We start from the raw sequence: 16,697 nt of genomic DNA, 5'->3' as shown, positions 1-16,697 counted from the left end.
TTTAAATTATAAGACACATACAAGAGGAAGTAATAGTGAAACGGATGGCCGGTCAAACACGTGGACTAGGCCGTATGTCCCACATTCACCTGACTGTGTGTGTATTTTGACAAATTACGTAGTACCAAACTCACCTTGAAATGAAATAACAACATTTTCCAAATCAGTTAAAGGAAAATACGAACGAAACTCGTACTCGTATTTCCGCCTATTACGGAAACACCCGACAGTTAATGAGCAGAGGGGGTATTACGTGACTTGACGTCATAAGTGCCTGTTGCTGTTGTTTAATGTCTCTGTTTGTTATATTGACAGTGGTCTAGAGATTAACAGATATCTTACCCAATCTCAATTTATAGTTTAGAAAATCTCCAATGTATGAAGAACAGTGCGTTTTCATTATGAAATTACATAAAAAACAAACCTTGTAAACCCTACACTACTGTTTCGGGGGGCCATGAAGATCCATGTGTTACAATTAGTCTTCAGCAACCCCTGCTTGTCCTTAGAGGCTATGACTGGATAACCATGCCCTCTGACGTGGTTGACATGTCATATTCCAATTGTGAAGATCGATGCTTATTGTGTCAATAACAGGATTGTGTGGTCAAAACATGAATTTTTAGTGATCACCGATATAACTCCATCTGAGGACTTAACTTCCTTATGTTGCGTTATGGGTTTTCAGACGCTTAAAAACATCTTTTGTTATCTCGATTATCCCACCAACAATTTTAAACATGTCACTAACTAAAAGAAGATATCTTTATACGAAACGCAATTCATCATTCAAGAGTTCACAATGTCTGTGCGCTCTTCGTTGCAGGTCCTGTGAGTACTTCGTCGGTCAGACATATGACTTCCGAAAATCTTTGATCTGAAGAATAGTTATCAACTTCCAGGAAGACAGATGTTTCACTCCAAAACGAATATTTGTTGCTTTTTGCCTAGTCGGCAATATTCTAGTGTCGAGCGGGCGGTGGGGTAGCCTAGAGTTCGCTCCTCATGCTGAAGAGACCCAGGTTCGATTCAACACATGGGTACAATGTGTGAGGCCCATTTCTGGTGTCCCCCGCCCCGATATTGCTGGAATATTGCAGGAATATTGCTAAAAGCGGCGTAAAACTAAACTCACTCACTCTCTCTAATGGCCAGCAAATAATACCACATCCACTGGTTGACATAACAAGCAACAGTTCATGCTGTCAGATATGAACCAGTGTGGACAACAGTGTCATGGACCAGTTCTTCAAATGGGTATGCATAGAATAGTGTTGTTTCTTCAGACTATCTAAATAAAACACCAAAAATAGAATTCACATTTTTATTGATCGGTCAGAAAATATATATTTGGAATAACAACTTTTAGACCAGACCAATTTTATTTCTTGTTTTACGGATTTTTGTCCTCAGAAAACCTAAAGGCAGGAGGGAAAAAAATGAAAATAAAATCACCAGTCAAAATAATATTACTTCTAATTAGTATTTTACTTTTGGCAATTTATGAAGTGTATAATTATGGGGCAAAAAAACAATCTAAAAACTTTTTTTGTAATTTTACTTTTTTGGCCAATAAAAACATTAGGATTTTATATTTTGAGCGGGGAAAATTAATAAAAAAAATTCTTATTCTTTAAAAAAATATGACAGGCGGATCCCTAAAACAAGAAATAAAATTGGTCTGGCCATAACATACAATATGTTCCGACATTCATCAACTCAAGTGACAATAACAGAAATATAACTATTATAACAACACAACAAAAACAAGCTTTAACCACATCAAGACATGCTGACAGTCTGTGCTGTCTCAGTAATCATAATTGTTTGTGTCCCTTGACCAAGGTAAGGGATGTTTTGTTATATACAAGTATGCTACCTCAAGTGGTACGCCTGGAAAAGCCAAAGTGATACACTAAATAGGCTCAGTGAACTAAGCTGGACCTGAAGAATATAGCCTCCTTGCGAAGAACCCAAAAGGACCTGGTCAACATAATTCGCTTTGAAGAACACAAACAAGCCCTGATGGAAACAAAAACAGCCCTGTTCATCATGAATATTTCCTGATCACTATGAGTGAGTTTGCTTATGGCAAATGTTCAATATCTGTGGTGAGTGGTTGAAACTAAAAGATGATTAGACATATTCTAGAGAAATATAACTTTCAAATTCTCCTCTCCAGAAATAATGTAACACATTATGTGATGCAGCTACAAAGTCACACACACTTTTGAGTACTGTGAAGCTATACATTGTACTTGAGCAAACAATTCTGTTTATATCACACGTCTCGATATGTCAGTGAAACAACTGTCGATTCTAATCAAATATGATTATCAGGCTTTCAAACTGGATTTTCACACTTCTGTTTTGATGTTTTGGTTCCATAAACCAAACAACAAAATAATAAACACCAAAAATGGTTTGTCCAGGATGATGATGTTATCAGTGTGCTCCCATGGACCCGGCATCCCTCCAACAACTGTCGATCAACATTTGATTCAGCCCGCTGGTAGTCTTCATTTGTGAGTGAGTGAATGAATGAATTTAGTTTTATGCTGCACTCAGCAATATTCCAGCTACTAAGTATTTGCCTAAGTATGAGCATCGATCGGCGCAATTGGGAACCGATGACATGTGTGAACCAAGTCAGTGAGCCTGACCAGTAATTGTACTAATACTGCATAGGTTACAACTAGTCTCAAGTGAGAGGTGGTCGAGTTGACTGAAGTGAAGTGTGAACTAATTACATCAAACACATCATCCACTCAGGACCATGCTTCCAGAATCCCAGAACATAATAACGTGATCATGTCACACATGCCGTAAAATAGCATTGATGATATGTAACCCGACAACTCATCTTCTTTTACATAATGCTTGACCTACAAACACTGATTTACAGTTAATGCTTTAGTCTGTGAATGTTCAAATTGTATAGGTGAAAATTCCATCATGACAAATTAGGAATAGAATTTAGTGTTACAATGAAAATGATTGCATGCAATTGGGGGGAGTGTTACTGTACATAGGTCTAATGAATTATTGAACATTTTAAAATTAAAATTTAATTTGAAATACTTAGACACAAAAATTTAATCAACCACTGTTTCAAGACACAAAAGTTGGTCAACATGGAGGCACACACTTCCCTTACTGCCATCAGTACTTGAGCACAAATCAGATCCTGACAATATAATCAGCTGAGGAACGCACCATCTGTTTGCAGGCATTCTATGAGTACATAAGAATACAATCCATTTGTAGGCTTACTAGGAGTACTTGGATTTATCATCCAAAACTGTGTTCCACAGGAGATATTGCTTGTGTGAGATCATACGATATCTCCTGGGAGATATCATTTTGACAGTAGATTTAGCACAATGCCCTGACAATGCTATGACGTCATGAACTTGATGATGTCACAATGCTATGCCATCGCCGCACTGCAAGTCTAATGGCAGTACTGTGTTCAGAGATGTACAGTTTTCATTGAAGACTAATGAAGTGTGATTTTTGATGATAAATAGAATCTCACCCTAGTCACTTTTGATATCAAATATATCAACTCTCGTTGATGATCAGCAAGCCTTATTTGTTACTTTATCAACTCGTGGTGATATATTTGATATCAAAAGACACTCGGGTGAGATTCTCTATGTACCATCTGTTTGCAGACTTACTATGAGTACTTGGATGTACCATATGTTTGCAGACATACTATGAGTACTTGGATGTACCATCTGTTTGCAGATTTACTATGAGTACTTGGATGTACCATTTGTTTGCAGACATACTATGAGTACTTGGATGTACCATCTGTTTGCAGACATACTATGAGTGCTTAGATGTATCATCTGTTTGCAGACATACTATGAGTACTTGGATGTACCATCTGTTTGCAGACTTACTATGAGTACTTGGATGTACCATCTGTTTGCAGACTTACTATGAGTGCTTATGTACCATCTGTTTGCAGACATCTTGGATGTACCATCTGTTTGCAGACATACTATGAGTACTTGGATGTACCATCTGTTTGCATGTGTTTGCAGACATACTATGAGTACTTGGATGTACCATCTGTTTGCAGACATACTATGAGTACTTGGATGTACCATCTGTTTGCAGACATACTATGAGTACTTGGATGTACCATCTGTTTGCAGACATACTATGAGTACTTGGATGTACCATCTGTTTGCAGACATACTATGAGTACTTGGATGTACCATCTGTTTGCAGACATACTATGAGTACTTGGATGTACCATCTGTTTGCATGAGTACTTGGATGTACCATCTGTTTGCAGACATACTATGAGTACTTGGATGTACCATCTGTTTGCAGACATACTATGAGTGCTTGGATGTACCATCTGTTTGCAGACATACTATGAGTACTTAGATGTACCATCTGTTTGCAGACATACTATGAGTACTTGGATGTACCATCTGTTTGCAGACATACTATGAGTACTTGGGCATGCTGTCCCCCTCATGGTACCGGTTCTGCTGGGAGGGGTAGAAGTACTGCATGGGGGGAGGAGCAAATGTTTGCACAGCTCGTCGCTCCACGGACTGGTCCATGATGGCAGCCAGTCCTTCTTGCATCAGAACCATCTCACCACTCTCCCGCGTGAACACAGATGAGTAGGAGTGGCGTGAATCCAAGTGTGGCGGAATTGGGTCATTGATAATCTGGTGCTGTGAGTCCAGGCCCTCCACAGTGTATGGCTTCTTCCCTGCACAGGAGTCCATGTGAGCATAATGAATTGGGTCAGCTGCTGGTAGCATCAGTGGCTGGCCTTGAGGTGTCAGTGGAGGATGACCTGGAGCCACACCTGGAGGTGGCCCTTGAACTGCTTGAGCAGGATCCGATGATGGCCCTGAAGGAAGGCCTTGCTGAAGTCCCTGTGGAGGTCCATGAGGAAGCCCTGAAGGGATTCCAACTGGAATCGGTCCTGCATGGATAGTATCATCTGGTCTCATCTCATACCCTGATGATGTTGGAATCACAGACTTCCGTATACTTTCTATAGACTGAGCATATTCTTGTAAAACCTGATCATGGCTGTCTGCAATACTGCTTGATGGAAGACTGCATCCTAATGTCTTAGACTCTATAGTTCCTGATTCAAATTCAGGAAGATCTGTGACTTGATTTGGGTCAATACTGACAGCAATACGAGGTGATGCTCGTTTCTTGTTAATGTTCTTGTGTCGGGCCTCGTGTCTGCGGACCTCCTTCTTGTTGATGAACCCTTTACCACATACAGAACACTTGATGAGATTATCAGGATTATGCCTCTTCATGTGGTCTGAGAGAAACACCGACTTGGCGAAAGCCTTCCCCACAGACATCACAGCCGTAGGGTCGTTCACCGCTGTGGTAGCCCATATGACTCTTCAGGTCCTTGTTGTTAGGGAAGCCTCGGTTACACAACTCACAATATATCAAGATCGTCTTGCAGAACTTTCGCTGATGAAGCTTGAAGTAGGTTGGATCTGCAAAAGAATCTCCACACATGTGACATTGAAGGAGGTTCTTGCCTGTATGGGTTTTCTTGTGAATTTCAAGATAGTACACATTTCTATATTTCTTCCCACATATGTCACAGTCGTGTCCTGTGTAACCTTCATGCATTAACTTGTGAACCTTCAGGGCCTTGCCAGTTGTGAAGCGCTTACCGCACACTTCACAGATAAAGTTCTTTAGTCCAAGGTGGATCTTCTTGTGGTTGTGCATCTGGAGGTTCGAGGCGAACACCTTGTGGCAAGAATCACATTGGTAGGGCTTCAGGTCACTGTGGACCACCATGTGTTTGGGAACGGATGTCTTGTATGCAAAACCCTTGCCACAGATTTCACATAGATAAGGCTTCTCGCCGGTGTGGACTCTTCTGTGATTGGTCAGATCACCTGGGTTGATGAAACTCTTTTGACAGTACTCACATTTGTAGGGTTTATCAATGATATGAGTTTTCAGATGACTCTTCAATCTGTTTGCACTCACCAAAGCCTTACCACAGACCTTACAAACATAGGACTTAATACCGCTGTGGATGTTTTGATGATCTTTCAGAGACTTCCCTGACTGGAAAATCTTGTAACATATCTCACACTTGTATATGTCACCATCATGGGAAGCTTTGTGCTGTTTCAGAAGGGTCAGACTTGAGAAACATTGTCCACAGTTCTTGCAGGTGAAGGGTTTGCCTGTCTCACCTTTGTGTATCTCCTGATGCAGCTCGAAGCTCAACTCATCCTTGAAAGTGATACCACAGTACATGCAGCGATAGGGTTTGCCATTTCGGTGCAGGCGGAGATGGTTCTTCAGGAGGGAACTCTTGATGAAAGTTTTCGGGCATAAAGAACATTTGTACTGCTGGTCGAGTGACCTTGTCTTCTCGTTTCCCTTGTGGTCTGTGAACATGTGTGAACGAAGGTCTTCTTCATCTGTGAACCCCATCCGGCAGACTTTACAGATATGAACAGGAATGTTGCTGTGATAGTTGAGGGTGTGTCGCTTCAGTGCTTTGATTCTACTGAACAGTTTCCCCGCACTCCTTACACTGGAAGACCTTCTCCCCCGAATGTTCCCTCACATGGACTGTCAGGTCACTCCTCTCCAAGAAACTCTTATCACAATGCTCACATTTGAAACACTTCTGCCCTGCGTGACTTCGCATGTGCTTCTGGAGACTGCTCCTCGAGTCAAACACTTCGCTGCATACATCACACGTCAGGTTCTGCACATGCAACACAGAGTGAATCGACAATTGGATTTCGGAATCAAACTTCTCAAGGCACTGATCACATTTTATCTCCTTCTCGCTCTTGACTTGGTCCCCAATATATTCATCCCTGTTACTGTCAACGGATGGACAACCATCAGAGTCATCATCTGCACGTTCTTCACCTAAACAGGTAATAGGTCCCGTAACAGCATCTTTAGAAACAACCTTGACCTTGGAGATCTCTGACTCTGGTCCCAGATCTGCAGGTTCACCCTTCTCTGTGGAGTCCTTGAATGTTGCTGTCTGACCTCTGTCGGACCCTGACCCAGAATCACAAGCTACATACGAATCATCACATTGTGAACATTCATGTGCTCTTTCCTCAGCAAAGATGCTAAATCTGATTTCTGTCCTGTGTGATGTGACACTGTTTCCACACTTTCCATACACATCAGTGTTGTAGACACTGAGTGCTGCATCCTCACAAAGAAACAGTTTCTCATGCAGTTTGTCAAGCGAGAGACTTGCTGCCAGTGGGGAGAACTTAACATGGAGATCCACGGTATCAGCTGTACAATATGTTTTAGCAAAGTGACACCGCAGTGCAACTATTCTGCTCCCCTCGTCGGCTGGATCCATATTTAAATGGCTGATGGTATGTGACCTTCACATTTAGAATAAACTGTCATGTTTGCGTATAGTAGGACATGTTCTTCCTCTTTTGATTGTATCTGGAAAGAGAAACACAGTAGATTAGTGTAAGAACATGCCAAACTGAAAGCCATTTTGCCATACAAGAATAATTTGGCCTGTGAGTGATAGTGGTGGTCCGATTAATTGAAATAATCGAAGATTGGTCGCAGTGACTAAACGACCAAGCAATCGAACATGTTTTCTCATAATCGAATGCAACCAATCTTGGAACACTTGTTTGCATCAACAATATTTTTCACAAGGTTGCTTTTGTCTGTGTCATAATTACATTTCATAGGCACAACAAGCTCGTTCCAAGTCATGATTGAATTTATCTTCAAGAATCCATGAAATCTGTGTTCCTAACATACTAATAATCCTTTAAATATGCAAAATTTGCAAATGGATTTCGTTTAATTTGCAAAAAAAACCAAATTACTACATGTTTTATCTTTATTTTTTCCAAAGACAACAGGAACATTTGATAAATGACGCTAACCAATTATTTTCGATGATTGATCGGTTGTAAGGGACCAATCATCAATTATAAGATTTTAACCAATTCCCAACATGAGTGAGTGAGTGAGTGAGTGAGTGAGTGAGTGAGTGAGTGAGTGAGTGAGTGAATAGGTCTAAGACAAGTCTCAATCTACAACCCTGGAACTTGATCCCCTACTGCCTGACTTTACCTGGTTACACACTGTAGGTCTCAAGAGATGGGTACAAAATGAATGATTTGGAATTGTTTTAATAGAGACCTTGCAAAAACTGTTGGTAAACACATATAGAGAGATCTGATGATGCAAAAACCACTAAAGTATTATTGAACAATTAAAACTTTGAAGGAATGTGAGCAAAATAGACAGTAATGTGAACCCAAAAAGCTTGTTTTGCAACCATGTAATTTTCTTATTTTCATCAAACAATATATCATATCCACATCGTCATCCTATTCATGACTTACCTGACGCGAGTACACATAAAAACCATCACAGACCTATTCAGTGTCCATGACAAGATAAGAGCGATATGACAACTGGGAAACAGGAAACAAGAAAACCCAGCAGTAAATTACGGGATAATTGTTAGGGACAGAATGCGACGCCCAGTTCACGTGACTTTAGCCAAATTTGTAAATGACATTATGACAGAATATTTTTATGTCCAGAACGTACAAATGTCTTATCTCCTGCAAAATCACTACCCATGGAATGGAATTTGTGCGTTTAAACACCCATGATTAAACAATTTGAATCAGGATACTAAATTCCCTATTTATAGAACTTAGGAACGGAAGGTGTATTCTTTGCATACGTTCTTTAAAAGTGTTGACTAATTTATAAAAGGTGTGACACTTTCCGTATGGTAACACACGTAATCGATATCAATGAGGAAAATAAGTCACTTGGTTCCCGGCCCGGTCCGTTGGTTGAGCTTGGTTACCAGACCAAACGGAATACTGCATCACAGGCATAGGGTCATGTCAGGAATTATCGGGACACGTGTAGTGAATCAGGATATATGCTAACACATATGAGTCTGTGTGTTGATAAATATATATCTGCTTAATGACGGAAAGTGACATATCTGAAGGCATACCTTACTTCGTATCCATTGTTTTCAATAACCCCTCACAGTACGACAGAACTTGAGAAAACTCCAGTCAAGGGGAGATAACTCAGTGGAAGGGTTAACCGATGGAGACCACTAAATATTCGCAAGACGGAGCCCTTCCCATCAGCATTGAGTCAATGTTCAAAGTCTAAAATCTGTGCCATTAGAATCTTCTATGACAGAAGTGCTTTTGTGTTACACCTTATTTATTGCAGCAAAACGACAGGTCTGACATCATTTATCAGTCAATAAAAGATCAAATCCAAGAACGCTGTAGATTATCCCTGATCAAACGCAACAGACAACAGTCTTGAAAGTGCATCGCAGCTTTGTAACTTTATAATAATATTCAAGACTGAGTTGTTTTAATAAAAAATGATATGAAAATATTTGTTAAAAAGAAAGAATTTTCTGGAAACATATTGGAGCTGTGCAAGCGACACCCTCACGTACAATACAGGGCCTAGATTTTCGAAGCTCTCTTAGCGCTAAGATAGTCATAAGTCAATGTTAATGTATGGCACTTACGACTGTCGTAGCGCTAAGAGAGCTTCGAAAATCTAGGCCCTGGCTTGAGATTCCAGCTTTCATCACTCGTGTCACGCTTCCATGACAAAACAGTTAAATATCATGCCCTACTTGGTTCATATGAAAAATCACACCAGTAGGAATGAATGCATCGTTTCCAATGACTTTTCGGAGAAGACAATGAGTAATTATGCGTTGGCTTCAGGAAGCGGAACCCACATGAGGATCCAACCTGGACCCGGCCGGGGCCTGCAGTCCTTGGATCCCGGCGTCTCTTGGGGTTGGAAAGAGCTCTCAGCTCAGCTCAGACTGAAATGCACCATATGCACTGCAGCGTAATTCTTTCAGTCGTTTTCCCCTTCATGGCCAAGATGACAGTTCCACTACAAACCAAAGGAGAACAAACGCGTGTTCAACACCCCTTCGGATAGATCTCCACAGCTCACTGGACCTAACTGGTCAACTTTAGGGTGATTACCGTCAAAACGACCAAAATACCATTATCTCATAGCACACGCGCACACGCACACGCACACACACGTACAATATTATCCCCGTGTCACCTCACTTCACTTCTCACCTCAGCGATTAAAAACGACAGTAGGCAGAACTATTTTTATCCGGTGAGGATGGTAAACACATCATTTTGGAAGAGTGCCAAATAATATGCAGTTTCAAACTGTAAACAAACACCAATAACGTATACTTTATGGGAGGATTTTTGTAGAGTCGTGAGATTCGAATAGGGACCAAATGCAAGCTATGGTGGCGAACAGGTCTATACATGACGGAATGGAGAGATGCTCCAGAAAAGAACATGAACGTGAACTCGACGACAAAGCGTAATCACATTAATACGCAAAAGCTAAACTCACTCACTCAATGTTCTTTGCTGCAGTACATCATTCCTTATTACACAACGGAATCTATATCGAGACGCCACATCATAATATAATAAGAAGTTGTCATCCACAAAGTGTCTTACCTTTCCTGGCATTACAGCACATTGAATTTGTATAATACATCCACACATCCCAAAATCATTTAAATAGTGATGCTCGATTGAAAGCAAATCTATGTTGTGTTGTCAAAACTTTGTCTGACGTGAATACTCATAAGATATACCAGGGAGACTGTTGTAGATTATCCCAGGATATACTCATCGAATTGATTCATCCTTGTACAGGTGCAGTGTGCGAAATAGTTTCCAAGTTTTGCCTCATGTCATGTACAAAATCAGTGACCCCTTCCCATAATTTCTAAGTATAATTTTAAACATATGTTATTGTACAAAATTGCTGACCCCCCTAGTACGTGTGTACAAAATTGCATGATTTAAAAGTGTATTATAACTTAACTAGTCGGAGAGAGCGGTGTATTTATAAAATCACCCCATGAAAATTCACTAGCCAGTCGAGCCAGTGACTGGAGATTTACTGGCCCGACTAGATATTTATTAGCCACGGGCTAGCGGACCAGTGGCTTTTTCGGACACTGCACAGGAGGAATGAAGATCTCAAACCTCGAAAAGATATAAAAATCATCGAAAGTGTAGGCGATCGAATAAACATTTCCATAGCGGTATCAAATTCAGCTTTCAAGTATTATCTCCCTTGAATTAATAGCAGCCATTGCCAACAAACTCCAAGAAATGTATGTTTGTTTAATTTCTAACGAATTCTTTATTATGCGCCAAGGAAAGAGGAACACAATCATCAATGCGGGTAATTGAATACTTTCCTGTTTTTATTATTTTACTGTTTATTGCAGAGGCAATAGCGGACGAGAATAGTCTACACAGACAAAACCACACTGACGAGTCGATCATAGTTGCTGCAGTGAATCTAGGATCAGAAACAAAACACTGATGTTGAATGCCATTGTACTTAATAGGCCAGAATCCAGAATGCAGTTTACAGAGCTAATGATCTCCTACTGCCCACCGTGGGTCTCACCCCACTGATCTCACGTGCCCCTTCCGTTCGTCGAGCTCGTACCTCCTGGTTGGTCTCAGGACTAATGCTGAAGGGGTCGTTGTCGGCACAGGTACTACAGATATGTACCCTAAACAAAGTCAAAATACAGAAACGTACCCGGTACCCTTAAAGGCGGACGAGTCCATATTCCGCAATCAAAAACCGAAACCGTATATATGTAGTTGTTCCCGTTCAACTGATTCCGAGTGGTATTCAAGTGCATCGCGAAATATCCGTTACTGTGTATTCTCATTACTTACATAACACAATCAAATGTATCTAATACAACAGTATTACAGTTCCAGTCAAGAATACGACACAATGGGAATGGAATCGTCCTAGGGTACGTTTCTGTATTCTCATTATGGCCAAGGTACATATCTGTAGTACCCGTGCCGACGACCCCTTCAGCAGGACTAATATCAAATTTGATACCCATCGCCCATTTATGTAACATTTTCTCCCCCACCTCCTCCCCTTCCTCTTCTTCTTCCCCTCCTCATAATAAAAGGCTAGTCCCTACATATGTTTAAATTTAGAACTTTTAGTAGAACTATTTTTTCAAGCCCCTGATCATTGTCATGGGAGTTCTTGAGATTAGATCTGACAAAATTGACCCCCCCCTAAGGCAACTAACATTCAGCAAGGGGCTTCTTGACTTTCATGCTTATTTTCGGACACTGTCTTACCTTCAGCATGTTCAGCATCTTCATCCTTTTGCAGGTTTCACCACAAGCCTGGCAAAGGGAGGTAACTGAACATGGCTGGGGAAGACTATGTGTCTTTAGTCAGTGTACAGAAGAACCCTTGCATGTACATCAGGACTGTGTGTGATGGAGATGTCGGCATTGGCAAGGATTTGTTTTGCAACCACAGAATATATTCAATATTGTTCTATTGAAACATATTGAAAGAAGAACTGCTTATTTGTGATAGATTCTCAGTTTAGTAAGGTCTCAAGACTGGTTGTTTGTTGAATCGATATGCTCACCTTCTCCTGTGGATTCATGATAACTGTTATCATGATCCACAAACAGATTGATTCACGGATATAATGAAAACATTTCTGTGCAAGTTTTTGAGGTTACTTGTACAGTCCATGATGCTTGTTTGTCAGCGTTGGAATCTTCACTGTATTGCTAAAAATGAAAAGTGTCAGGGGAAAACATCATTTGTGATTGGCATCAATAAGACACAAGACAAAAACTGATGATCATGATGTTACAGATGTTACAATCTTCTGGTAGAGCTGATTTTGCACAGGGGAGATTATTTACTGATGCCACATTAACATTATTACAAGAGTAGATGCCAGGATCAAACAAATCATTTTCGATGTTGCAATGCTTTGGGAGAAAACTGCTGACAGACTAGTGGTCCAGTTGTTGTGTCAGCTCTCCTTTCATCATGCCCAAGAGTCGACGAAAACGAGGCCAGCCAAAGGATAGAACCAAGGTGAAGGACAAGCCTGTGACAAGTCAAGAAGAAACATGTTTGGCTCTTCTGCAGTGTTCGTTTGTCCAGGCCACTGTGTCGGATGCTGCATTAGAGGTCAGCTTGAAGGTCGAGCCCGGAGTGACTGACTCCAACAGACACATCTTCAGTGCATTCATTCATGGAGAAGTCAAGTGCAGTGATGTCTCTACAAAGATTCTGCCAGTCGAGGTGTATGAGAATTGTGATTGTGGAGAACAGATGCAGAAGCAAGACACTGTAATTAGTTTCACGCTGATTGCTTCTGATTTTAAGTCTGAATGTAACATCTGTCATGACCATGGAAACTTGACCAGTAGATCATGTGCCGACCTCGAGAGCTGTGACAAGTCTGAGATGGTCATTCCTATGGACACGCAGTTGAAGGGCAAAGGTGAAGGTCATGCACCTCCCAAAGACATCTTTCCTGAAGAAGCATTTACTCCTGGACATGAAGCAACTGAAAATGACCTTATAACTGTAAGAACTAGTTTATCTGAAAGGCCAAGGAGATCTAGGACTAAAATGATATATAAAGATTTTGAGAGTATGTCAGACAGTGAAAGCATGTTGGATTATGTAGCCAGTGGTGATGGTGATGTTGTTGATGATGTTGAAGACCGAGAAGGGGTTGGAGGAGCTGCTGGTGCCAGCATGGGACGTCATGGGGGTGGGAGGAGGAGGGTAAACACTGTAGGGGAGAGGAAAGGAAAGGCCAAGTCCTTGGGAGGAAAATCTTATAAATGTAAAACATGTGGCAAAGATAAGTCAAAACTGACTGGAAAGGGTGAGAAGTGTCATAGTGGATGTAAATATGCCAGATGTGATCTATGTGACAAACGCTTCAAATCTTTGGAAATGCTGAAAAAACATGAAAAAACTCATTCTTCAGAACTTACCTCTGTGTGTTCTGTCTGTGGTTCTTCCTTTCAGAGTGTGCAACATTTAACAAGACACATGAAAACTCATAAGGCTTCCAAGGAGTTCAAATGTGACACATGTGGAAAATCTTTTTCGGATGCATCCTCTCTGAGGGTTCACACTCGTGTCCATACTGGTGAGCGACCCTATCAGTGTGACACTTGTGGGAAGACGTACACAGATTCCTCAGCCCTGCGCAATCACAGGAAGTGCCACAGTAAGCAGAAGTTTAAGTGTGATTCATGTGACAAGACATTCTCATCCAAGATGTCCTTGAGAAGCCATCAGGGCATTCACACAGGGCACCGACCTTTCACCTGTACTGTATGTGGGAAAGGTTGTTTGACCAATTCTCACTTAAAGAGACATGCAAGGCTCCATACAGGGGTTCGGTCACATAAATGTGACTCCTGTCCGAAGGCGTTCTTTGATTTAAGAGATTTGAGTGTTCATCGCCGTGTCCACACAGGTGACAAACCCTTTAGCTGTACTATGTGTGACAAGACGTTCACAATGGGGAGCTCCCTGAAGAAGCATATACTTCTCCACAGTGAGTTGAAGCCGTTCAAGTGTGATGTTTGTGACAAAGAGTGTGTGACGGAACTGCAGTACCGCTGTCACATGAAGATACACAGTGATGACAAGAAGTTTATCTGTGAGTTGTGCGGCAAACGGTTTCTCACAGCAAGCAATCTCCGTTCCCATGACATCACCCACAAGGGTTACAAGCAGCACAAGTGCGACCAGTGTGGGAAGAGTTACCGCAGTGCATGGTACCTGCAGATCCACAGGAAGACCCACACAGGGGAGAACCTGATCCAGTGTCACTCGTGCGGTGACTGGTTCATCGATCCCTCCTACTTCAAGCTGCATCAGCGGAAGTACTGTAAGGGGAGGCTGGAGTACTGCAGTGTGTGTGGCCGGGGATTCCCCACCAACCGTGACCTCACAAGCCACATGGGCATTCATACAGGTGAAAGACCGTTTGGCTGTGAAACCTGTGGCAAGGGTTTTGCTAAGCCTGAAGCTTTATCAGAACATGTGAAACGGCACACTCTGGAGAACTGTGTCCGATGCAAAGTGTGCAGCAAACCCTTCATTAATACAAACGAATTGCGGAAACATGAAGTCCGACATGGAAAAGTCAAGCTTCGAGCAACACTTCCTGATAATCTGAAACCAGGCAACAGAGATATTGACATGCCACAGACAGAGCCAGATTGGGAGCCATGTGACAGTGACTTGGAGCCGAGCACAACAGCAGAGCAGCAGTTATCTGGTGATGCAAGACCCATGGCACAGAGCACTATAGCTGATGGGAGACCTTCCGCCTTTACTGAGACCACTGACTATAATACAGGGCATATATCACATGCACCATCTGTTCAAGATACAGGACATATATCACATGCACCCTCAGCTCATGATACAGGGCATATATCACATGCACCCTCAGCTCATGATACAGGGCATTTATCACATGCACCCTCAGCTCATGATACAGGGCATTTATCACATGCACCCTCAGCTCATGATACAGGGCATTTATCACATGCACCCGCAGCTCATGATACAGGGCATTTATCACATGCACCCTCAGCTCATGATACAGGGCATTTATCACATGCACCCACAGCTCATGATACAGGGCATTTATCACATGCACCCTCAGCTCATGATACAGGGCATTTATCACATGCACCATGCAGCTCATGATACAGGGCATTTATCACATGCACCCTCAGCTCATGATACAGGGCATTTATCACATGCACCCACAGCTCATGATACAGGGCATTTATCACATGCACCCACAGCTCATGATACAGGGCATATATCACATGCACCCTCAGCTCATGATACAGGGCATATATCACATGCACCCTCAGCTCATGATACAGGACATTTATTGCATGCACCCTCAGCTCATGATACGGGATATATATCACATGCACCCTCAGCTCATACAGGATACATGTCACATGTACCCTCAGATCACAATACTGGTCAGTTCTCTCATGTTCAAACAAACCTTCAGTCAACTGCAACCACCTTCAGAACAGATGGGGACTACAACGAACCTCCCTCCCACCTGAAGCCGGTGGATCCCAGCATGACGTCCTCTGTAGGCGGCCATGACGGTGGTCTGTACTCCAGCAGCCTGTCCAGTATACACCAGGCAGACATGATGCTGTCAAGGGGGGACCACTCCGCCATGATGGTGAATGACCAGGGTCAGATTGTGTATGACGGACAACATTATGCCATGTGTGAGATGCAGGACAATTCCTGAATACTTGTAGAGTGTTGGTGACACTTGTGGTATGTTTATCATGTTCACAGAACTCTGAGTGTGGGGTTTTTTCCCTATTTTTTTATGTTTATATACAAATGAATGGCATTATCTTTGTGATTCATACATAAAGGATTCACTTATTCATATACAGTCACACTAACTGTTTCGGTTGAATACCATTGTCAGTAGTAGCAGCGTTGTCTCAGTGAATCTCACATTCCAACTCCTTGTCCAATAGACCGATCCAGTCCCGGCCGATAAGCCCCGCCCACTTCGTTTTTGACGTTAGGGGGACAACCACTGGCAAATCACAATGGCGTCACCGCCGGCGAAACGTTACGTGATTGCGAACGTTGTTGGTGAATTCTGCTTGTGATACTTTGGTATCCGTCGTTTGTGAATGTTATTTAAAGAGGCAAGTTATACGTATGTGATTTTTAATATATTTTAGATGGCA

General features: G+C 41.9%; 2 protein-coding genes across 2 annotated transcripts in view; one reads left to right on the top strand and one right to left on the bottom strand.

Annotated features, from left to right (window-relative positions):
• Positions 1-16,237, top strand: part of LOC124267447 — a 28,784-nt gene extending 12,547 nt beyond the window's left edge. Inside the window, exons 5-10 of the mRNA XM_046702368.1 lie at positions 827-831; positions 4,465-4,523; positions 4,753-4,960; positions 6,250-6,366; positions 12,925-15,629; positions 16,003-16,237. Of these exons, the coding sequence (XP_046558324.1) occupies positions 827-831; positions 4,465-4,523; positions 4,753-4,960; positions 6,250-6,366; positions 12,925-15,629; positions 16,003-16,237 (3,329 nt within the window). The remainder of the gene's footprint in view (positions 1-826; positions 832-4,464; positions 4,524-4,752; positions 4,961-6,249; positions 6,367-12,924; positions 15,630-16,002) is intronic.
• LOC124267411 (zinc finger protein 93-like) lies at positions 6,409-9,106 on the bottom strand. Its single transcript, XM_046702325.1, has 2 exons — positions 9,037-9,106; positions 6,409-7,470 (listed from the first exon to the last, which is right to left on the bottom strand). The coding sequence occupies exon 2, from the start codon at positions 7,376-7,378 to the stop codon at positions 6,545-6,547; it is 834 nt and encodes a 277-aa protein (XP_046558281.1). The 5' UTR covers positions 7,379-7,470; positions 9,037-9,106; the 3' UTR covers positions 6,409-6,544.
• Positions 16,238-16,697: the final 460 nt, after the last annotated feature.

This window comes from Haliotis rubra, unplaced genomic scaffold (genome assembly GCF_003918875.1).
Source record: "Haliotis rubra isolate DU_JTF1 unplaced genomic scaffold, ASM391887v1 Scf131, whole genome shotgun sequence".
NCBI lineage: Eukaryota > Metazoa > Mollusca > Gastropoda > Lepetellida > Haliotidae > Haliotis > Haliotis rubra.
This window is presented reverse-complemented; position numbering and strand designations above follow the sequence as displayed.